General features: G+C 38.9%; 1 protein-coding gene across 1 annotated transcript in view; it reads left to right on the top strand.

Annotated features, from left to right (window-relative positions):
- Positions 1 to 3,484: 3,484 nt before the first annotated feature.
- Positions 3,485 to 23,905, top strand: part of SCUBE2 (signal peptide, CUB domain and EGF like domain containing 2) — an 82,065-nt gene continuing 61,644 nt past the window's right edge. Inside the window, exons 1-5 of the mRNA XM_031941329.1 lie at positions 3,485 to 3,755; positions 4,919 to 5,041; positions 13,046 to 13,171; positions 17,414 to 17,548; positions 22,888 to 23,013. Coding sequence (XP_031797189.1) covers positions 3,659 to 3,755; positions 4,919 to 5,041; positions 13,046 to 13,171; positions 17,414 to 17,548; positions 22,888 to 23,013 — 607 coding nt within the window. The 5' untranslated portion in view covers positions 3,485 to 3,658. The remainder of the gene's footprint in view (positions 3,756 to 4,918; positions 5,042 to 13,045; positions 13,172 to 17,413; positions 17,549 to 22,887; positions 23,014 to 23,905) is intronic.

Here is a 23,905-nt window from a genome sequence, read left to right as displayed (position 1 = left end):
CCTTAAGAAAAAAGAATTTCAAGACCTCAAGTCTTTCATGGTCAAATTAATTTGGGAAACATTGGTCTAGAGGAATGGAGGGAGATTTTTGTTTGGTGACGCCAATGAGCCTTGTACAACCTCAAAATGGGTCTTTGGCAAGGCAAGTGGGATATCTGGATAATTCCTCGTAATCAGATGGCAAAGATTCTAATACTTCTATAAGAAACAGACATTGTGCTCCACTGTTTAAAATGCATTAATGAAAACAAAATCAGTGGAAACACTGGACTTGGAATCTCTGGTGTGAGGCCAGTTTCCCCCCCTGGCAATTCAGCTGCTGTCATCTAAATTAACTCGGTGGACAGAATGGACACAAGGAGGCCACCTAATCATTTTTCTCACCAAAACTTCCTCTTCTTTTTCTCAACAATCCTTTCCTTTTCTTCTCTGCTTCTCCTCATCCTTAGCATAGGCACAGGCTGCTAAATTTATCAACAAATTAACAATTAAATGGAGGAGAGTTCTGTTGTATCTCTGACTTAATCTTGCTAGTGTAACCACGGACAGTTCATTTGGTTCCTCCCAATTTCCTGGAAAATAAGGCTAATGATCTATTCCCCACTGTCTGCACAGAGGTATTGGGAGTGTGATATCATGGAATGAACTTGGAGCCTGGGTTCTAGATGTGACTGTCACTAACTCCTGTGAACTTGGGTAAATTCTTTCTCTGGGTTTATTTTCTGAAATGAGACGTATTAAACAATCTTCTAAGGCCCTTATTAGCTCTAATGTTTTGTAAATAACGTTAGTTCTAATGTTGCTGTAGATGATTTGTGATCTACATCTAAAAGGTTGAAGGCTGACCAAATGAAAAACTGTAAAACGATGTGGATTTGGCAGTTTTTCTGAGCATCTATTCTGTGATTTGTTTGCTCCAGGGGAGAAGGCAGAAGTGATAGCCGGCAATGAAATCCGACAAAGGCGAAACCATGCGAGAAAAGGATGAAGTTATTATTGTAAACTTACCCACTTGGTAAAACTCAAACTTGGGGTAACAGTGAGAGAAAGAACAAGGTTTTTTTTTTTTTTTAAAGTTTTTTTTAACCTAGTGAAAGTGAGAGGAAGAAGTCTGCCTTAAGAGTTTAATGGGCAGCTTTATGTATTTATATGCTTTGACTGAAGTTAAAAAGGTCTGTTTCACACAATAGGTAATTTCTAGTTGGATTTTAAAAGGAGGAAAAAAAAAAACTTTGATCATTTCAAAAGCAATGAAGCCTGATAGACCAATGAGAAAAGAAAGCAGTAATTTATGGCTACCATTAAGAACACAAAGACAAAGACAGGGAAAGTTTCACTAAGTGAAGATTTACAAATGTGTATAAACCATCCTTACAACTAGAAATGGCCAGTGTTTCTCTCAGAACAAAGCAAAAGGGGGAGGGAGGGAAGAGTGAGAGACAGAATGAGAGAGGGAGAAAAGGATGGAACCTGCCTGCCTTCACTGGGGATGAAAAGGTCAAAAAGACATCATCCGGCCCCGCCCCTCCCTTTTAAAAAGAGACTTTTTTCTTCTTCTCAAATAGAAATGTGCAGCAGTAAGTCTACAGGACAAATCAACCCCCTCAAATTATTCAGAGTGTGGGTGAAGGAGGAAGGGCTATGAAGAGGAAAGCCGTGTTTGTGTGTGAGATGGGTGTGAATCCGTGTGCCTACGGGGCTCTATTTGTGACTTGCAGTTGGGATTTGTGTCCGGATGTTTTGATGATACAGGAAAGTCTGTTCACGGTTTAGTGTTTGGATACACCGCCTTGTAATATCCCGGGGCCCAGAGGGAAGGTTACAAGGGAGGCTTTCATCTCATCTCCTATAGAACTTAGGGGTCTCTGCCCCTCAAATGATCGGGCACTGAGATGGGGACTGACTCAAGGTGATGCTCCCCAGAGGGACCTTAAAAAAAAAAAGCCTGTTTCTCTTATACAGAAACTCAACCTACATCACAAGTGCCATCAACGGGGCAATGAGTGGGAACTAAATTCAGTTCTACATTATCTCCCTTTTATAATCCTCGACTGCTGACGAGGCAAAAAAAAAATTCTCCTTTTTCTGATATTTCTTCTTGGAGGACGTTCCGCGATCTTTTAAACCCAGTTTTATGTAAATAAAAGTAAGTGTGTTTGTGTGTGTGTGTGTGTGTGTGTGTGTGTGTGTGTTTAGGTACAATAGATTAGGCAAAGAACAAGCGATTTTTAAGCTCTCTCGCATTGCTTGAGATTCTGAGATTCCCTGAAAGCTACTTCGCCAGAGCAGATCTCCCTTCTTCTCCTTGCTCCCTGCTCCCTGTGTCCCTCCCATCCCCATCCCGGAGCCGATGATGGCGCTATGGTTGGGAGCCGGCAGTCATGGTTAATGAGCGCGGGAGAGGATGCTCCCAGACGGAGGTACACGGTGGTGCCGGACTTTGCGGGGTGTGAGGAGAGGGAAGAAGCCCGGGGACAGAACAGAGGAAACGAACACCGGCTCTCGGGAGCCAGAGGACTTAGTGTCAAATCCTGCCTCTCTGAGTCTCAGTTTCCTCATCTGTAAAACGAGAGCTTTCTCTAGAGATGCGCTCCTCGTGAGCTTGCTTGCCACCGAGCCTTGCACACATTAGGCACTTTAATGAATGTTTGATGCACTGAATTCGCTTGAAAGGGAGGCAATAATTTGCACACATTGCGTACTTTAATGAAAGTTTGTTGAACTGGATTCGCTTGAAAGGGAGGCAATACCTTGCACACATTGGGTACTTTAATGAAAGTTTGTTGAACTAAATGCGATTGGGGGGAGGCAATATCTTGCACACACATTAGGCACTTTAATGAAAGTTTGTTGAACTGGATTCGCTTGAAAGGGAGGCAATGCCTTGCACACATTAGGCACTTTAACGAAAGCTTGTTGAACTGAACGCGATTAGGGGGAGGCAATGTCTTGCACACAGTAGGCACTTTCATGAATGTTGAACGCTTGGGAGAGAACCAGGCCTTTGGGCGTGAGAAGGGACGACCACTTTTTCTGGGACTGGCCGTTCCCTCACAACAGGTGCGCCGGGAAGTTCAGAAGTCCCAGCCACTTGCGCCCCGGAGCCAAGGCAGAGAGCTCCGAGCCCCTCAGATGTGGAGGTTCGCGTCCGGCCTCCGTGGGGCGGGGAGAGGGCCCGTCTGGAGGCCCCGCCCCCTTAGCCCGGCCGGGAGGGAGAGGGCGTGTCCGCCCCGTCCCCGGGTGAAGATGAGGCCGGGGCCGGGGCAGTCCGGGCCGGGGGCGGGGCAGTCGGGGCCGGGGGCGGGGCAGTCCTGGGGGCAGTCCGGGCCGGGGGCGGGGCGGGGCAGTCGGGGGCGGGGGCGGGGCAGTCCTGGGGGCAGTCCGGGCCGGGGGCGGGGGCGGGGCAGTCGGGGCCGGGGGCGGGGCAGTCCGGGCCGGGGGCGGGGCAGTCGGGGCCGGGGGCGGGGCAGTCGGGGCCGGGGGCGGGGCAGTCGGGGCCGGCGGGCGCCAGCCGCGGCTGTCAGAGTGTCAGACGGCCGGCTGGCGGGCGCGAGTCCGGCCGGGCGCCCTCCCTCACGCGCACTCGCGCCCCCTCCGGCGCCGGCCGCCGCTCGGCTCCGGCAGTCCCGCGCTGCTCTCGGCCGCCTCTGCCTGCACGATGCGGGGCCGCGGCTGCCGCGGGGCGGCGGGGGCGCCGCCGCTGCTCCTGCTGCTCCTGGTCTCCGGGCTGTCGTGGTCCTCGCCGCCGCCCGCGGGTGAGCGTCCGGAGGCGCGGAGCCGGGACCGGGGGAGGCGCGGGACCGGGGGAGGCGCGGAGCCGGGACCGGGGGAGGCGCGGGGCCGGGGGAGGCGCGGGGCCGGGGCTGCTGACAGCTCCCCGCCCGGTGCGCGTCTCCTTCGCTCTCCCTTCCTGCCGCTGTCCCCCTTCCCTCTCTCCTTTCTCTCCACTCTGTTCCTCTCCCTTCATCCCTCTCTCCCTCTCCTCCTCCTCCTCTTTCATTCTTTCCCCTCCCCCTTCTCTCCCTCCCTTTCCCCTTCTCTCTCCTCTTTGCTTCCCCTTCCCCCCCTTCCTCCTCTTTTCTCCCTTTTTTTCTTCCTTCCCTTTCACCTTTTCCCCTCCCCTCCCCCTTCCCTTCCTCCCTTTTCCCTCCCCTTTACCCTTCTCTCTCCCCTTCCCCCTCTAATCTCCCCTCACCCTTTTTCTTCCTCCTCCCTCCTCTTTCATCCCTTCTCCTCCCTCTTCTCCCTCTTTTTTCTCCCCCCTTCCCCCTTTTCCTTTCTCCTCCCTTTTCTCCCTCTCCTCTCTCTCTTTTACTTCCTCCCTCCCTTCTTTTCCTTTCTCTCCGCTCTAGACCCAAGACCCCCTCCCACAGACACCCGTGCTCCCTCCTCCTTCCTTTCAGCAGTGGCTGGTTGGGGTTCAGTGGTGCTTTTACTTGCTGTGGGACTAACTGCTCGGGAAGCAGGGAATGAATGCCCTTAAGTGACCCTTTTTAAAGCCGAAGCCTGAGTTTTCAGCAGCTGGAGTTAAGTGCTTTTGATAGGAACTAACTCAACTTGAAAGTTAATCTTCCTGATTAATTATCCAATTGGGGAAATAATTCATCAAATATTTCTCCCAATCATAAGCATGTGTAAAGGTATGCGTGTTACATCTCGGAAATGGATATTTTGTTTTAAAGTTGAGTTACAAATTTCTAAAGGTTAAATTTTAGTTTCTTTAGAGTGCCTTTTCCAAGAATAATTGTCTTTTATTTCAGTAAGGCCTATACTACTTCCATGTTTGGTAAAGTAGGCAGTGACAGATTGGGTGGACATTTGGTTACAAGAAAAGAGATTAACCTGTCTAGTCTCCTTCTACAAGGGCACTTCATTTAAGCAATCTGCTGAGCGACTGGTGACCGTCTCTTCTTTGCAGATGTGGACGAGTGTGCCAGAGGAATCGATGACTGCCATGTAGATGCCATCTGCCAGAACACACCCACCTCCTATAAGTGCTCTTGCAAGCCAGGCTACCAAGGGGAAGGCAAGCAGTGTGAAGGTAAAGTTGCTGTCTGCAATGCTAAGGGCACGTGGGGCAGTGGTTGCCTCCAACTTGCCCTATCTCTTCCTGGGCAAGCTCCTTCAAGAGAGCTCTCCGTTTCCACAATTCAGAGGCCATGGGCTATAGAGGTAGGAACAACTGACCTTAGAGTCCAGCTCCTTCATTCTGCCGGGATTGAGCACGGGGGAGACTTATTCTTTTCCAGACTACATCGCTCATAACTAGCGGATAGAATTAGAATTCTTATTCCTTGTCTCCAAATCTGTCTTTCCATCATACCCCGGTGCCTTTGATCACTTTAATTTTTGAAATCACATTTGATCTTAGCAGCCTCCAGCTTTCTGCCAGAGGGAAGAGGTATGTTTCATTATTTGTTCTCTGGGACCACCTTCATTTTTCAGTTACTCAGAATTTAATTTCCTTTTGGGAGCTTTATATTTTAATTTGGGGTTAAGTGACTTTCTCAGGATCACACAGCTAGTAAGTGTCTGAAGTCAGAATTCAACTCAGTCCTCCTGACACCAGCACTGGTACTCTAACCACTAGATAGGGGTCACAATAATCTACGTTGTTATAGTTACTATGTATATGTTCTCTTTATCCTGCTTATTTCCCATCTGCATCAGTTCATGAAGATCCTTCCATGCCTCTTGGAATTCCTCTTGCCATTTCTAACTACACAATAATATTTCATTATATTCGTATAGTTTTCTCAGTCATCTCACCATCAAGTTCTTTGTCAACAGAAAGAGTATATAGTATGGCTTTGTTTTTGTCATTGACTTCCTTGGGATGTATCCTTAGTACAAGAGTGGGATTGCTGAGTCAAAAGGTATGGGCAAATTAATAATTTTTCTTGCGTAATATCAAAATGAAATCTAGAACACTGAGATCACTTCACAACTCCACCAGCAGTATATCAATGAGGCTATTTCCCCCAAACTCCTCTGACATTGCATATTATTATCAAAATTGTTTTCATTTTAATTTTTCTTGCTATTAGTGATGTGGATCATATTTTTAGATGTGGCTTCCAATTTTTTAAAAAAGGTATTATTTTTTGAGGAATGGCTTATGGTGTTCTATAGTTTTGATATCAGACTTTGGTAATATTGACATTAGTATTTATCTTGCTCTACAATTACTATTCTAATTTCACTGTTTTACATAGTGAAAGTTGTTTATTTTATCTTTCATGATCTCCCTTATCCTTTTTGTGGTTAAATATTTCTATCTTGAGTCATAATTGTGAAAGGTATTTTATTCTCTCCTGATTTTTTTTTTTTTTTTTTGTGATTTTATATTTTATCAGTTCATGTGTCAAATCTAACTTCTGCCAAATTGCTCTCCAGTCTTCCCTGGAGATCTTGTCAAAAAAAAGTTCTTCCCCCAGTATTTTATATTCTCAGTTTTATCAAACACTGGGTTTCTGTTCCCAGTTGCTTCTATTTCTTTTTTTCCCCCCAGTCTGTTTCTTTCTTTCTTTCTTTTTTAACTAGTATCCATTTAAAAAAAAATCACTACTTTGTACTATAGTATAAAGTCTGGTAATAGTGAGTTACCCAATTATGACAGGATTAGTTATTTCCAAGTTTTCCTTTATTTCTGTCATGTGTTTTATATATTTATATAAATCTTATGTGTATCTTGGTATCTTGGTGTGTATCTTGGTAGGCTACCATATATTTTATATATTCTGTAATTATTATACATGGAAGCTATTTTCCCTGGGTTTTGTTAGTACTTTGTAGATATGCAGATGGTATTTATGAATTTCTTTTGTATTCTGCTACCTTATTGAAGCTGTAATTACTTCAATTAGTTTCTTTGCTGATTTTTTGGATTTCACTTAGTACACCATCACGTCATCCACTCAGAAAGGAAAATTTTGTCTTTGCCAATATTTATGCCTTTACTTTTGTTTTCATATTATTGCTACAGCTAGTATTTCTAGACTTTGTTGCACATGATGACTTCTTAGGCCCATTCAAGGTTTATGATTTCCAACTGGGGTATTAAAGGAGATTTCCTGGAAGAAGTGGCATATGAATTGTTTTTGAAGTATGGGTAGATGCTTTTCATTTGTTTAAGGGTAAAAACAATGCTTTTTTTTTTTTTTTTTAAATCTTAAAATTCTTCCCTAGAATTATACAGGTAATAATTTGATAAATTGATTAATAATATAATGAACATAGTTGTAAGAATCTTCTGGGTGGACCTGTATATATGGAAGGCCACTCTATTTTTATCATTGGTGATGAGTTTGTGCTTAATCAAGATTTGTGAGATTTGTGTGTGCAAATAGATTGCATAGTTGGATAATAGTTTGACTTCTTAAATAGATTGAGATTAAAAAAGACTTTTTTTTGACTTGTATATTCAGGAAGAGGATTTGAATTTGGTGAACTGTGGCCAAAGGATCTGGATTTTTCTGAATTTGATTATTATCCTTTCGAATCCTGATCTTTTATAAGAAAACAGTTAAATACTCACTAAACTGAAATATCCAGATGTAGGTATAGAGATCATGGTATTTGAGTGGTTGCTAAATTGTCCAGATAACTTTTATATTGTTGACATGGCCTGCCTTTTTCTGATAGGATTGGGAAAAATATGAACCATATACTTAATCATAAGTGAGCCACAGAAATAAAACCTTTATAGTACCAAAATGGCAAAACGATTAACCATCGTATATTATTTGTTTTGGTGATACAAACTCCTCTTTCCACTGGATCTAAGTATTCATATCAGCATGACTATTTTAGGTTACAACCTTATTTTGTCAGGAATATGTCATATTCTCTTTCTAAATGTTTAGTATAGTTCAGTGTTCAACAACATATTACTGAGGCATCATTGAGTGTTTGTCCGTCCTCTATCAAGAACCAAATATTTAAGAGCCAGCCGTATCCTGTTTCATTTTATGCCAAATTTAATATCCTGGGTCCTCTATCACTCACCTTTAACTTTTCTCTGACTCACTCTATCTCATGAATGTCATTACATAACTCCTTCCTTTGCCCCAAGAAATTTCTTGTGTCATTCTACACACAATTTGTATTTTTATCCCCTTGTTTTTAAAAACCAATTTGTCATGTATGGAATACTCTTTTCCTTTTCCTTAAGCTCTTCATCTTCTTTAAAATCTGATTCAAAGCTCATCTCTTTCAGGAAGCCTTCTGTGATTGATCTTTTCTGATTTTGTTCTTATATGGCATAAAAATTTTCTTCTCATAAAAGATTAAAATCAAAACAGGTTCTGGCTAAAGTCAAGTTGTAACCTAAGTAAACTTTAATTTCTCTATTCTTCATGTTTTCTCTTTTCAGTAGTGCTTCTTATAACCTTTAATCGTCAGTATCCTTTTATTCTTTCACTGTACTATCAGAACATGAAAAGATCTACACATACTGTATATTTAGTAAACTGGCATACCATGGAAATATTGAGGGTTTGGTTCCAGACCACTGCCATAAAGCAAATATCACAATAAATTGAGTCACATGAATTTTTTAGCTTCTCAGTACATAGAAAAATCATGTTTGTACATGTTCATAGTCTGTTAATTGTGCAATAGTAGTATATTTTAAAATGTACATACCTTAATTAAAAATACTTTAATTGTTAAAAATGCTAACCATACTCTGGGCCTTCAGTGAGGAGTAATTTTTTTTGCTGGTAGAGGGACTTCCCTCGGTGTTGATGACTGCTGACTGATAAGGGCAGTAGTTGCTAAAGGTTGGGGTGACTTTGGCAATTTCTTGAAATAATTCAACAATGAAGTTTAGTGCATCCATAGACTCCCCCCTTCACAAAACATTTCTCTGTAGCATGTGATACTGTTGGATGGCATTTTGCCTGTAGCAAAACTTCTTTCAAAATTGGAGTTGATCCTTACATGAACTGATGCAAAGTGAAGTAAGAGCGAACCAGGAGAACATTGTACACAGTAACAACAATGTTATATAATAATCAATTGTAAATGACTTTGCTATTTTCAGCAATACAATGATTCAAAACAGTTCCAAAGAACTCATTATGGGAAATGCTGATTTCAGAAAAAGGACTGATGAATTCAGAATATAGATTGAAATATACTATTTTCCACTTTATTTTTTCTCATGTTTCTCCCCCCCGCCCCTCGTCTATATTTTCTTTCATAACATGACTAACATGGAAATGTTTTACATAATTACACATGTATAACCTAAGTCAAATTGCTTACCACCTCGCGGAGGGGAGGAGAGATGGGATGAGATGGAGGGAGAGAATTTGGAACTCAAAATTAAAAAAAAAAATCAGAATTGGAGTGAGTCCTCTCCAACCCTAGTGTTGCTTTGTCAACTAAATTTAAGTACTATTCTGAGGAGAGGAAGACAGACAGGGAAAGGCCAGGTTGGTGGAGCAGTCAGAACCCATACAATCTTTATCAATTAAATTTTTTGCCTTATGTGGATACAGTTCATGACATCCCAAAACAGCTACAATAGTGATATCAAAGATCACTGATCACAGATATAATAATAAAAATAAAGTTTGAAATATTGCAAGAATTACTAAAATGTGTCAGAGACATGATGGGAACACATTATTGGAAAAATGGTGCTGGTAGACTTACTTGATGCAGGGTTGCTACAAACCTTCAATTTGGTAAAAAACACATTACCTGTGAAGTTCAGTTAAATGTGGTATGTTTGTACCTGGAGTGCAGAAGAAGATTTAAATAGTCTCTCTTCCCATTTTTGTGGAGAAAGTGAATTTGGACTTTTTGAGTGGTCAGAATCAAGAGTAGTTACTCATAATTTTTATGTAAAGTCTTGCCAGGTTTCAGGGTGTGTGTGTGTGTGTGTGTGTGAGACAATTGGAGTTAGGTGACTTGCCCAGAGTCACACAGCTAGTAAGTGTTAAGTATCTGAGACCACATTTGAACTCAGGGCTGGTGTTCTATCTGCTGTGCCATCTAGCTGCCTCCTCTACCCTCATTGACTCAGATAAAGGTAGAAATGCTTTGCTTATAATATTTTGAAGAGGATTGTTACAAGCAAAGCAGGATGCTGGAAAACCTGGAGCTTCTTGTCTACCGGAGAGAAGACTCAGGGGAGACTTAATAGCCACTCTAAGTCTTCTAGTAGAATATAAACTTCTTGAGAGTGAAAGATGTTGGTTTTTTGTTTCCAGGACGTAGCAAATCCCATATGTGTAGTAGTTGCTTAATAAAATTTTTATTGAATTCAATTGAAATTGTCAGTGGAAGATGAATTAGATTTGCTTGGTGTTGCTGAAGAAGGCAAAATTGGAAATAGTAGGATTCGCAAAGATGCAAGTTTTGACTTAATACAAGTTATCTAAAAAGTAGGATGAGCTATCTTGGGAGAGATAATGCGTTATCCTTCACGAGAGGTTTTCTAACAATGTCTGGATGATTCTTTGGGAATATTGGAGAAAAAATTCATATTCAAGTATCAGTTGGATTACATAGTTTGGGAAGGTCCATCTAACAATTATGGAATTGTTACTTTAGCCCCAGGCAGAGAGGGCCTTGAACTACTAGCCGAGGCACAGAGGAAACTTCAGGGAAGAAGAGGGGGAATGTGCCTTAGTTTTAGGATTTTTATGCAGACAAATAGGTATTTGTGCCCTCTGTGCACTGTGCCACCTTAATATTGCCCACCACCAACAAATGCTGATAAACGGCATTTATGATAGATACTGGAAAACTAGCCAAGGCAAGAGAGAATTTTGGTTTGACCTTGGTTATTAATCCTGGCTGGGGAATTTATGAGATACAGCATGGTTTAAGAGCCGGCCTCAAAGTCAGCAAGTCCTCCCTCAAACCTGCCTTGACTGTGTTCTGGCTGGGTGATCTGAGCAAGCACCTCACTTCTCATTGAGCTAAGCAGCCCTTCAAGACTAGTCCACACAAAGGAGATAGTGACTTGCCCTGGCAGAGGGAGTTTGCAAACCTGAATGTTTCTTCTGTCAATGAAATTACAGGTTCAGCCCCCAGCTCTGCCCTGGGCCTTTATGGCAACCATCCAACATTTATGCCAGATTACCGTGCAGCAGGTAACTGTCATTCAGTGCGAATCAAATTAAATTTCCATAAGTACATTTTATGACACTGACTTATATTCATGTAAACTTATAGCGCAGTTCTTTGGTCATAACTAAAAATATCAGAGGGAATATTCTCTGTTTATTCCCCTTGTTCTCTATGCTACAGAAATTTGTTGATAAACTGTCTTTAAAAAGTTTACTTTTCATGGATGCTCTAATATTTAAAACATTTTGCAGGTAAATATCTTGTTTTTAGTTTTGTTTATATGTGGCACCTATTCAATAAATGTTGGTTGAATAATACAAATTTTCTCTTAGTTTTCTGAGATTGATATACTATAAATTAAATTGACCTTTACACAATTTATAGCATGTCTGTCATTTTAATTTAAAATAATTGTTTTAATGATTGTCTTTTACCTGAAGGATCGATCGTAAATCAATTATGAATTCAAAACTGAAATGTGCTTTTGAAGGAAAAAAAGAACGAGAATGTATGGAGATTATAGTTCAGAGATGCAACTGTCTTCTCAAGAAGTGAATTTCATTTGTAAATCACTTGGTCCAGACCTGTGGCCTCTTCTCTTTATTACCCACTTCACTTTGCAAGTCTTTTCTGGAGGAAATGAGCCAAGTGTGACCTTTTCAGATAAGCTATTTCTTCAAACCAAGAGTGATTGATCATTTGTCCTGAGTGTTATAGCGAGAATTCTTATCTGGCAGTAATTTGGCCTCTCAGATCGCTATTTTAAACTTATTTGTCCATTAAAATTTCATAGCAGCTATGTCTGCAAGATAAGAATAGAGTTCTGTTCCTTAGAAATTCTGAAAATTGAAAAATGTGACATTCACATGGAGTAGTGGTCCTATTGGCTGACTTCCTTAAAGAGCAAAAACTTCTAAAATAAAATAATGACATGGAACTTTAAGTCATTTGTTTTTCTTTGAAATGTTCAGTACCTAGAACACAGAGTTAGGGATTGTAATCATTGTATATATTAAGTAATCTGCCTTTGTATTTTAGAAAACATCATGAATCAAATTAAGGTTAGTAGGGATACTCTTATTGTTACAGGATCATAGATTTGGAAACCATTCTATAGACCATGTTGTCCAGTGTTCTTATTTTATAGATGAAGTAAGGCACATCCAGATAGATTGTGACTATTGGTTCTTTAAACAAGAACAGTTATTTATAAGAAGCTGATTTTAACATAATTAAAAACAGAAAAATTTAGGTTTGTAGGTATTCAGGATGGCTTTTTTCTATCATTTCGCTTTATCAAGAATTATTTACATAGTGTGATTTATTTCAGTGGAAACATTAGCTTGACGTGCTAACTTTTTGTGATAATAAAGTGATGTCCATTGCCTGGGGAATGACTGAATGAATCACATTTTAGGAATATAATGAAATCTCATTGGATTGTAAGAAATGATGAAGATGATTTCAAGGAAAGATAAGAAATCTTGTGTTAACTGACAGTAAAATAAGCCAAAATAGAAAAGTGATATAAACAATGATTATAACAATGGAAATATAATAAAATGAAGCTGAACATTATGTAATGACTGATAGCCTTGGAGAGGGAATGAGCCCAGGGACAGACTGCTGGAATAGAATATGTTATATGTTATCACATGCAGCCACTGTCAATAGTTTTGGAAAAGTTCTTGTGTGTATAGTTGGGGGTGGGAATGCTAGGGACAGAGATATTTCTGAAAAAACTTTAAAAGTAAGGAAAAAGCTTTGTTGATCTAATCACTTTACAGAAAAGTTCAACAAATGAAGTGTTGGAATAGCCAATTCGTAAGATGACTTTAGAGAATGTTGATTATATGCTTCATATATGCTTCACAAACTGATTATATGTTTCATGTTATAACCTGTCTTTATCAAAGATATAGCATACATCTTATAGACTTTTACTTTTATTCCTCAGACATTGATGAATGCGATAATGAATTCAATGGAGACTGTGTACATGAATGTTTTAACATTCCAGGCAATTATCACTGCACTTGTTATGATGGCTTCAGGTTGGCTCACGATGGTCATAATTGTCTTGGTAAGTACTATAGTCCCAAACAATTGTAAGCATTAATTTCTTTAACTTAGTCCTTTAACCATGATTTGGTTGGATTTAAACAATAAGCATAAAGACAGAACATCTTCAAAATCAGTCTTTTATTTTTTGTCCAAATGGGAAATCTGAAATCTTAATGATTTTTAATAATGTGTGATGTTATTCTCAACAGGCTTATGAGATAATTTCATCATTATTACTGATTAATCTTATAGTATACCAGTATTACTCTAAGATCAAATATAAATTTTTGTTTTCTTACAATCATGGATAGACCTGAATATTTTATTAGAAGTATCATTGTTGATACCTAGTTAATGCCATTCTGGGACTCTCTCAGACCTCTAGAATCAGGCAAACCTCTTCTTTTGAAGAATCAAAGTGTGTCCTTTGGTTTAAGCCAAGTAGATTTTATTATTTTTTTTGGATGGGGGAAGAGACAGAACATTTCCATTATTCTTTTCCCTAAGGAAATACACACACACAAAAATCTGCTGGAGTTTTAAATCTGTGGAGCTAGGGATACTGAAGGATGTTGTTTGTTAATTAGTTTCTTAAGATAAGATTTCTCCAGAACTACTGAAAACAAGCTGTTTGGCTGGAAGTGGAATTGTGTGGATGTTTCTGAATAACTTGGTGTCAGGCAATTGCTGACTTAGCGGTCTCTCTCCTACAACCTAAGTTGGCAGCTCTTTGTGGTCTTGCCAACCAAATTCCATTTGTAGTCAAAGGATGAATATTGGGAGAAGGCCCTGTGGCACAGACCTTTAATTTCCAAAATTGATCATGTTACTGTCATTCTATTGATCATGATATTCATGTGATTTATTGTAGAGCAGGGTGAGAAACTGCAATCCCAGAGGTAGGAGTTTGGGAAACTCTTGAGCTCCAGTTTTATCACAGAATCAAGGACAAGCTATTAGGATGTTCTATGTTTGTTTCCCAGTTAACAGGGAATTATCTCACTGCCTAAAGATATTGAGAGAAATTATTTTTGCTGGTAAATTGTGTTGAAATATGTGACTGAAAGGAAGATTTTGGAACAGAGAATGAAATACAGGTCTTCATTCAGCAGCTTTGTTTCTAGCTGCTTTATTTAAATACAACTTCCTTTAACTCTTGTAGTCCCAATAATACAAAGCACTTTCATTAGAACAACACTCTGAAGTAGGCAGCCAGAGCAAGTATTATTATCCTCATTATACATAATAAAATAGTGAGAAATAAATTGACTTGCTAACAGTTATATAGCCAATGGACAATAGAGCTGAGACTTGCAACCAAGTTTTCTCTCTTCCCATGTTTTTTTCACTACATACAGAATGCTGCCATCCAGGCTAGGAGAGGGGTTCTTCTAGGTCTGTGGTCTAGGTGGAATGGGACAGTTAAGGACTATTGATGCCAAGTCAAGGAATTACATACACACTAATGTATTTGATGAGGAAAGAAAATTCAAGGACAAAAATAAATTTTGTGTCCTGAACATATATTTAAAATCTAGGTAATTATTTGATTTGTTGATTAAATTTGCAGTAGCTCTTTTCATTTTCAGGAAGAATACTTTGTTCCTCTTTGATTCAATAGCAACTGAGATTTATATTTTTGCCTTGACAGTAGATCTTATGTACTTTATAAATATGGTAGACTCTGAACTTGCACAAAATAGGCATCTGAAAAATGTTTGTTGAATTGTATTGATGAATTGCTAACATATGTGTAAGAGGTGGTCTAAATTATGAGAGACAAGAGTTGAAGGGCAAAGGATGATAATCACAAATCTTTATTTCCAACCAAGCTTTAATCCTACATTTTCAATTCTGCTAAATATTTCTATCTAGTTGTTCCACTGGCACCTCAAATTCAGCTTATTCCCAATAAACTCATCATTTCCTTTTTAATCTGTTGTTCCTCTTGATTTCTTGGTTTCATTAATGATAATATTCCCCTATCATTGACTCTTTCCTCTACTTTGCTTGCATATCCAAATAGATGACATTTTAAAAAATGTGGCCCCTTTAATGTCTCCTATCATTCCCTCCTTTTTATTCCTATACCCACCACCTTAGGTCAGATTCTTGTTATCTCTCACCTAAATTCCTGCAGGTCCGCTCAGCTGGTTTCCCTTGCCTTCAGTACTGCTATCTTTCCAGGTGTACTGTTTTTCAAGAATGATCTTTCTAAAGCACACAAAGTTTTACATGCAGAAATCTTCCCTGCTTGTGTCTTGGAGTCTAAACTCAAAGAGTTATCTAAGGCCTTTTATGCTCTGTGGCTTGTACTCTATACAACAGCTGACTCATGTTCCCACTCTCTCCTCAACGTCTCAGCTCTCTCCTCAACGTCTCAGCTCTCTCCTCAATGTCTTGTCCCTCTCATTTTGCCTGTCGAATCCTTTTCATCTTGGCCCAGATGTTCCTCTTCCCTCTAGCTCCGTTTTCCCCATTCCCTCCAACACACATGTGTTGTCATGCATGGGCTCTCTCCCTCCCTCCCCTGGCACGAGGTGTTGCTTTGATGAGACCGCATTCTACACTCCAGCCCTCACCTCTTTATTAAACTATAAACTCTTTGAGGGGAAGGATTATGAGTTTTTCTTAGGATCATAGATTAGAGCTGGAAAAAACTTAGAAATTATTTAATTCACCTCCCTTCATTTTATGGATTAGGGAACTGAGGCACAGAGAGGTTGCTGTTTGCCCAAGTTTTCACTGGTAGCACAGAAAGAACTGGCCTTTGACCATAAGACTCTGATTCCAAATTCAGCACTCATTCTATTCTACCACACCACCACACCCTTTGTAGCAATTATAGCATCCAAAGCATGATAGAGTCTCCATAAATGTTGGGAAACATAAACAATAGAATGAATGAATGAATCAACTAGGCTTCATAGTTTAAAAAAAACACTAGTCTAGATATTTGGTGGTGTTGGTTAATAAGTGTTTATTGGCAGGTTAATCATGAGCCCTGGGTTCTTTTCTTTTGGTTCCATTTCTGACTCCAAAGAGAGAGCGTGCTTTCATCCTGCATTCTCTCTTTCTCTTTGTAGAATTACTTCACAGTGATGTGAGGGGTACACATGAGTAAACCTGTAATGTGTTTAAAGATAATTAAAAGAGCAACATTTGAAATAAAGTGAAAGGACTAGACAAACAGAACTTAAACATTTTCATTTTCCCCCATCAACCACATCTAAGAAATAATGAAAATGTAGGAATCCAAAACTCAGAGACAGAGGAAGAATAGATTCTGTTTCACATTGTATTGAGATCTATAGGTTCTAAAACATCTCATCTAGAGTTAAACCTTTGTTAGATTAGAATTCAAATACAATTTAGTGCTTGTGCTAAATTCAGGGTACGCCAAGAAAAGCTTGTGATTTCTGCCAGCCATAATCCAGATATCTAATTTAAGTGTGTATTTGAATACACAAACACATACATTCAGACTCACTTTTTCTGAAACCTTTCTTTCCTAGTCCCAATTATACTTTCATCAACTTCTTTCCTGAAATATGACAAAACACATAGGGAGAGCATCTTTTTAGTATCAAACTGCAAAGATATAATATACGCATATATATAAATGAATCAGATATTCTGAACTTAGAATAAAAATTATTCTTGCTAATACTAGATCTACAGATTGGAATACCAGGGTAAGGTGTGTTCTAAGGTAGGCTCATTCCCTGGAATTTGCTTCAGTCTTTGGTTTAAAATGGGCCAGGTTTCTTAGCCTTTAGGGTATGGCACAGGTCCCATCTGTTTAGTCCAGTATCTGCCTGGTGGTATAAGGGAACAGATGAGTGTAAGATTTCAAATTTGAATCCTAGATAAGTTATTTAAAAATGAATTTTCTTGTTATAGATGTGCCTAGAGAGGCTAGTGATAGCAAAAAAATAGTAGAAAAAAAAGTAAATATATTTGAATCATCATTCTCTGTTTTTATTCTTATCAGTGTAAAAGTGTGTTAAATCTTGAGACATGACTTTGGGTATTGAATATTAGTTTTATATGGGTCACAGTAATTTGTTTTTTAACCATCAAGATAATTTCTGGCATATTTATGAATTTGTATCTATGTTTATTTGAGATATTAATATAGGACTGTATTGTAGATTAATATAGTTCTGTAATAAAATCCTGAACAGGTTTTGGTTTGTAATTAGACCTAACTTGCCTGTGCTGGACAAAGCTGATATAAACCTACTCCTTCCTCTTTCAGATGTGAATGAGTGCCTGTTCAACAATGGTGGCTGCCAGCATACATGTGCCAATACCATGGGAAGCTATGAGTGCCAGTGTAATGAGGGCTTTTTCCTGAGCGACAACCAACATACGTGCATTCACCATGCAGAAGGTATAAATGGAACTTTTCTCATGTTACTAGGACTTTGCCACAATCAGTTAACAAATATTTATTAAGTGCTTACCATACAGAAAACTGAAAATGTTAACAGATAGAAAGAATGTGAAAGTCACAGTATGGCAGAGTGAGAGAGTGAGTTGATGATCCATTGCTCCTCTTTGATCTTGTATTTAATATAGAAATTAAGTTCCACCATCTACCGCATGATAAAAGTGCTTTGTAAGCTGTAAAGTGCTGTATAAATGTCAGTTGTTTGTCCTGGCTTTGTCATCTACCTTTTGAGTCTTAAGTTTGTCCTTTGCAAATGAGGAAGCTGGATTGGCCTGTGATTCAGATTTTCAAAAAATGAAATGATGTTGTGTTTGAAATGCTAGCCTATTCAAACATGGTTACCAGTGAATGAATTGGGATTAGGCCACTTTTCTGCTTCAAGTTAGAACACAGACATGTTTCAAAATACTAGTAAGAAAGGAAAATTTTTACTCATCCAAGGGTTATATCATGAAAATATCAGGTTATTTTCTCCACTTGTTTCATCATTATTAAATTAAGAAAGTGTGCCAAGTGCTTTGTAAATATAAAACACTATATAAATGTGAGCTGTGATCATGTTTATTTTTAAGAAAAACTACCAAATGTCACTGTCTCGTATGTTAGACATTAACAACCTTTGACTCTGTACCACTTATTAATTTCCAATGAATAGAACTTTTTTCTCCATTAACTAGTTGATTTTCTTAACTGTCTAAGGAAAGTATGAGTATTTTTTACGTTCAGAGTGACACATTCAGAATGTATGCACTATTAAAGTACCTGTTTAAACAATTTCTTCTGCAATAGCTAAATATACACAGAAAAAAATGTTCCAGTGGAAATCAGGCAGTTCATTTTAATACTTTGTAGGCCCTCTTAAAGAGTAAAGCATACTGCTATGTTTAATACAGGAGAAGTCACAAAATACTGGAGCTAATCAGGATCATTTCTGAATTTGTGTGATGCAGTAGTTCTTGATTGACAGCGGAATAGTAGATGTTGGCTTTCAAGTTGGGTCCTTTGGACTCTTTTGTATGTTCTGTAGGATTTGGGGCATCTTTGTCTCATGAGACTTATGTAGAATTCTCACTGTGGGAAAGGAATCAAGAAACCAGCAGAGCAGAATAATCTGAGAAGCAGAGCATCCATTCTTTTGTTGTTTAAAGCTCTCTTACCAGAAGGAAGAATACTGTAGTCTGACACTTGGATATCTAGGCTGTAACATGGAAAGTCATTGATTAATTATTCCCAACCAAGTACCTGGCATCCTAGAGAGTAATTTGACCCCTAGGTAACTATGGGCTTTTCATTCAGTCATTTTAGATAAACTGATTGCAACCATCACTTCAAATAAAGTGAAGACTTTCAATCTGATAACACTCCCTTATCCTCAGCTGAAGTGCCCAGTAAAAATAGACCTCAGCCATAATCTCCTTAAAACAAGAGACAGAATGAATGTGAATCTTTTCGTAAGTTTCCAAAATTATATATTTCAGACATTCTTGAATCCCCTGAAGCACATTTAAACTGAAAATATATTTTTTTTTCATAAGATTGCAGTATGAATTCAAGAATTTGGAATTGTGGCCTGGAAACTTTCCTTGTGATTTGTTATTGCTTTTCAAGCTGATTCCTTGGCAAATTCATATCAACACAAGTCAACAAAATACAGCAGTTTGTAACTAAGAATTCCTTCTATATTTTCTTTTTAAATTCTTAAATAGAACAATAAGTTAAAAGTGCCAAGTTGAGGGGAGGGTTTTTAAAAATTAGTTTATATATTAAATTGATATTTAAGTTTAAAACCCACAACTGATAGCTAAAATAATATCTAAAAGAATTCAATAATTAGAATTTTTAATTAAAAATAATTTATTTGCAAATATTTTATAAAAAGTAACCGTCAAACAAAGATCACATTTTAAAAGCAGATTTGTATTTTTATTTAATGTTTCTCAGTTTGGAGGTAAAATTTAGTTGCTTAGGAAAGTTCCAGGCTGTTGATATTTGTTTACTTGTTCAATTGCCCAGAAAACTGGCTCCCTATTTTTTCATGATTAGGAGGCTATAGAGATTATGTCTGGAAAGAACATATAATTTATACTTTGTCTTTATCCCTATCCATGGCTGTTTTGGCTGTCTAAATAAACATAATCTCTCAAGTTGAGATATGGCAAAATGGCTAAAGTACAGATCTGGGAGTGAGAAAATCTATCCGTGGTCTTAGCTCTATTATAGTAACAGTAATAATGGGTGGAATGTATGTAACACTTTAAGATCTTTAAAGCTCTTTACATTATCTTATTGGAGCTTTATAAACATTCTATGACTTACAGATACCATTCTCTGCTTTACAAGTGAGGAAGCTGAGACTCAGAGAGGGTCATTATGGGCAGAAAACAGATTAACAGGTGACTATGGGCAAGTGATTTCTCTTTGGACCTTGGTTTTCTTCTATGTGAATTGAGGATGTCAGATTAAATATTCTATAAGACTTCCTTCAGCTCTAACAGCTTGAAACCATGATTCTAGGCCATTGTACCCAATCGTTTTGCTCACTCTGGAAATATTTGCTATCATCATATTAACCAACATAAGGCATCTTAAGGTTCTCAAAGCACTATGCGTACATTCTCTTACCCAGACCTAAAAAGAGCCCTGCCAAGTAGAAGCTACACTTGCTGTATTGCACACAAGAAAAACTGAGGCCCCTGGAGTTGGGTTTCAAAGCCAGATCGACCTTGACTCTCAAGACAAGCTGCCTCCCCTGAACATGTTATGGCTATTTCTCCTTTGTGGCTGTGGAATGAGAAGAGATCATTGAGATCACTGATGCTTCCAAGTCTGCAAAAAATAATCCCAGGCAGGAAGGAGGCTCATCTTTCTAGCCGAAACTCAGAATTCATTTCTTGAGGTTTTTTATTTTTTCTCCAAAAAATTTTGGAGAGAATTTGGCTTTGGAGAGAAAAGCCCAGTGCCTCAGAGCTACTAGGGGATGGCCCCTTTGGGGTCCCTAGGACTGCCATCTTTAGAGATGAAGAAGGAAGATCTTCAGGGGGGACTGAGTCTGGGTCTGAGTGCTAACGTCCTTCCTATACAATGCCTAGCGTCCTCCCTATACAATCTCTTCTTTCACTTTATATGATTATACTTGCCCATCTCACATGTCAGTTTGATCTGGTTTCCATATATGATTTGTAAATTCCATACTGTACCTCTGTAAATATGAAGGAATTTACTTTTATGAGTGGAATAATACCAAAAGCTTGGGGGATGTTCTAACCACTCTCCCTCCCCAATTTCCATTGTTGGTTGACAATCTAAATATCATCCACAGTTTAATCTCAGGTGACAGGCAAGCAAACTATAAATTTCCTGTGGTGTTGAGAATTGTCATTATTATTCAATCCAATAAGCATCTTTAACTACTTCCACCACCACCAAATGCTGTTACTGGCATGTTCAATTTATGCATTTGTGTGTTTGGTTTCTATAAATACAAATAAATAAATAGTGTTGGTTAGCTTGTTTTTATGAGGATGGTGATCAAAAGGAATAGTTTGTTAAAGAGTCAGTCAGCACCAACTTGGATAGACCATTTCTGCACAGGAAAGCAATCAAAAGTGCTTGCCAAGTGGCTGAAAATGCCACTCAAAGAAACTACATTAGCCAGAGCAATAAGAGAGCTTTCCACTAATCCTGGGCAAGGTTCCTTCTTTCTTAATTGGCAGCAGCTGTTGGCAGCGGTGAGCTGAATTAGGACCAGCACCCAGCATATTGAGGGAGGACAGGAGTATGATGTTGGCTCATAGCTGGCAGATACAACAACAATGGTTTTAAGAGAGACCTAAAGGGTTATGGGAAGTATTACTTTTATATTATATGGTTTATTTGTACTAAATTTCTGTCATCCTGTTTTACATAAAAGTGAGATTTGGGTAGTAGAAGTCGAGATTTCATTATGGTGTATAATAAGTGAAGGAAAAGGGAAATAGTTTATAATAAATAGTTTTGGATCATTTTATAGTGAAGATTTTTGGTTCCTGCAGTAATGAGTATCTTTTATGATCACATATAAAACTGTGAAACTTGTAATATCAGGAGTTTGTTCTTGGTTCACTCACAGTCAGTGACATATACAGTTGTAAGCTCAAAGACAGGCAGACCCTGTTTTTTATCTTTTTAGTTTGAGGCCTGGCACAGTGCTTGACATAGATAGATTTTTTTTAAATCAATATTTGTTGAATTGATAAAATGTTGGTGGAGAAAGTCACCAGATATTGGGACCAGAATATTGGGAGGCAAAAAGAAGTAAGGGATTCTAATGCCAAGTTTCACAGTGTATATGACATAAATAGATTAAAAGATCACATTTTGTTCTTGTGCAATCACTTCATAGGATTCCTACTAGCATTTCAAGTGGGTTGATTGTTCATTAATCGGGCAGCATACCTTATTAAAGATGGCATTAGAAATGTCCCTGAGAAGTGACTGAGTATGACATATTTTAATGTATTGCCTTCTGTTGGTGTCACCAATTATTTTCTCAGTCATCTAGAGTCACTTCCCCCCTCCCTACCTTCCTTTACTACCTACATCATTAGCTGCCAAAATCTGCTGATTGAATTTCCATACATTCTCTCCCATCACTTTCCTCCTCTCCATCCACTCTTCTATGCCCCTAGCCTTCACCTTCCCTAGCCTGAATTCTTACCCTTCGGACTGGTCCTGCTATTTCTCATCTCTAGTGTATTCTTCACCCTGCTGCCAAGTCTGACCCTAGCATTCCCCTCCTGCTAGTATCAGTGGCTCCTTACCATTCTCAGCACAAACCTCTTCAGTCAGTATTTAGGGTCCTCCTCAACCTGTCTCTATGCACGTTTCAAACTGCTCCACCTTGTACGTTCTTCAGTCCAGCAGTTTGGACCACTTGACCTGCTCTGTCTCCTGTCTCCCACTTTCACACAAGCTGTTCTACTCACTGGAATATCCTCCCCTGTTGAAAAATAGACTCTCCTTTCAGAGTCCAGTCCAAGTACTGTGCATGCCTCCTCCCAGAGCTACACAGTTTAGAGTGACTGCCTCTGTTGCGTATTTTCTTAAGGTATCTTGTCTATATTTCACTTTTGCCCTTATTGTGTTCCTGAGCTATCAGGGGCTTTTAATACATGTCTGTCACACAGTAGGCTCTTATAATATATAAGCTAATAGAGGGGTGGGCATCTCAGGGGCAAGCTATCTCTGGGAAGCCTGATTCAAGACCATTTGTGCCCATGTGTGTCAACTCTGTTTTGCAGAGGGCTTAAGCTGCCTGAATAAGGATCACGGCTGTGGCCACCTCTGCAAGGAGACCCTGGAGGGAGGAGTAACATGTGACTGCAGGCTTGGCTTTGCACTGGCCAAGAACCAAAGGGATTGTATCTGTAAGTATGGAGTTGGGATTGCTCTTGTCTTCTGGAAGCCTATCAAGCAGCACTCTGATGCTCTCATTAATCACTTGCTCAGTCAGCCACTTAACTTCCTTTATGTCCTAGGTGTCATGAAGGTTAAGGACACTGAAAAAAGTCCAGAATTTGACGGTTAGCGCATAAGACAAAAGTTTCAACTTGTTGTTTAGCTACATAGAAAAGAAGAAAACTGATGATTGGGAATTGTATTGGAAAATTAAGTCTTAGATCCAAGAAGAAGCAAATGGCAAAGAAATTTAGGGAAGAAAAATCAATCTGGATTTCCCCCCTGTATTAAATGCTTCAACATTCAAGAAATTTGTAATTTTGCCTTAATAGATAAATTTGTGAGGCCATCTCTTGATGACCAACTTTTTAGTGATAAACCTGTCACAATTTAGCCAGGCTGGTTCTCTAGTCCACTGCTGAGCCTTTCAGGCCACACTGAAATGTTCAGTTAGTGCAACTTTTAAGAATCCAGATGCTCTAAATGCATGGAAATACAGGTTTATTCATCACTTAGAGAGAGCTTTGAAAAATAATTATGGCAATAAAGTTCCAACTGATTAAAAAAACATTTATGTTATTCAACTTTTTTTAAGAAAGGGTTCAACAATCTTTCAAATAGTAGGTTCAACAAGAATAAACCATGTACAGATTTATAGGGGGAGAGCTTTGAATGAATAGGATATACTTGGAGATGAAGGCAGATTTATTTCTCATCTGAGAGATGATGAGATTTTCCCTAATAATCATGGTCACTGCTCCATATTGCCTAAAAGCCTGCTAAACGAATGAGGAATGTTGTACTGGATGCTAAATCTAGGAGTCCCTGATGATTAATATATGGAAAACTTACGGTCTTGTA

The sequence above is a fragment of the Sarcophilus harrisii genome, chromosome 6 (genome assembly GCF_902635505.1).
Source record: "Sarcophilus harrisii chromosome 6, mSarHar1.11, whole genome shotgun sequence".
Classification (NCBI taxonomy): Eukaryota; Metazoa; Chordata; class Mammalia; order Dasyuromorphia; family Dasyuridae; genus Sarcophilus; species Sarcophilus harrisii.
This window is presented reverse-complemented; position numbering and strand designations above follow the sequence as displayed.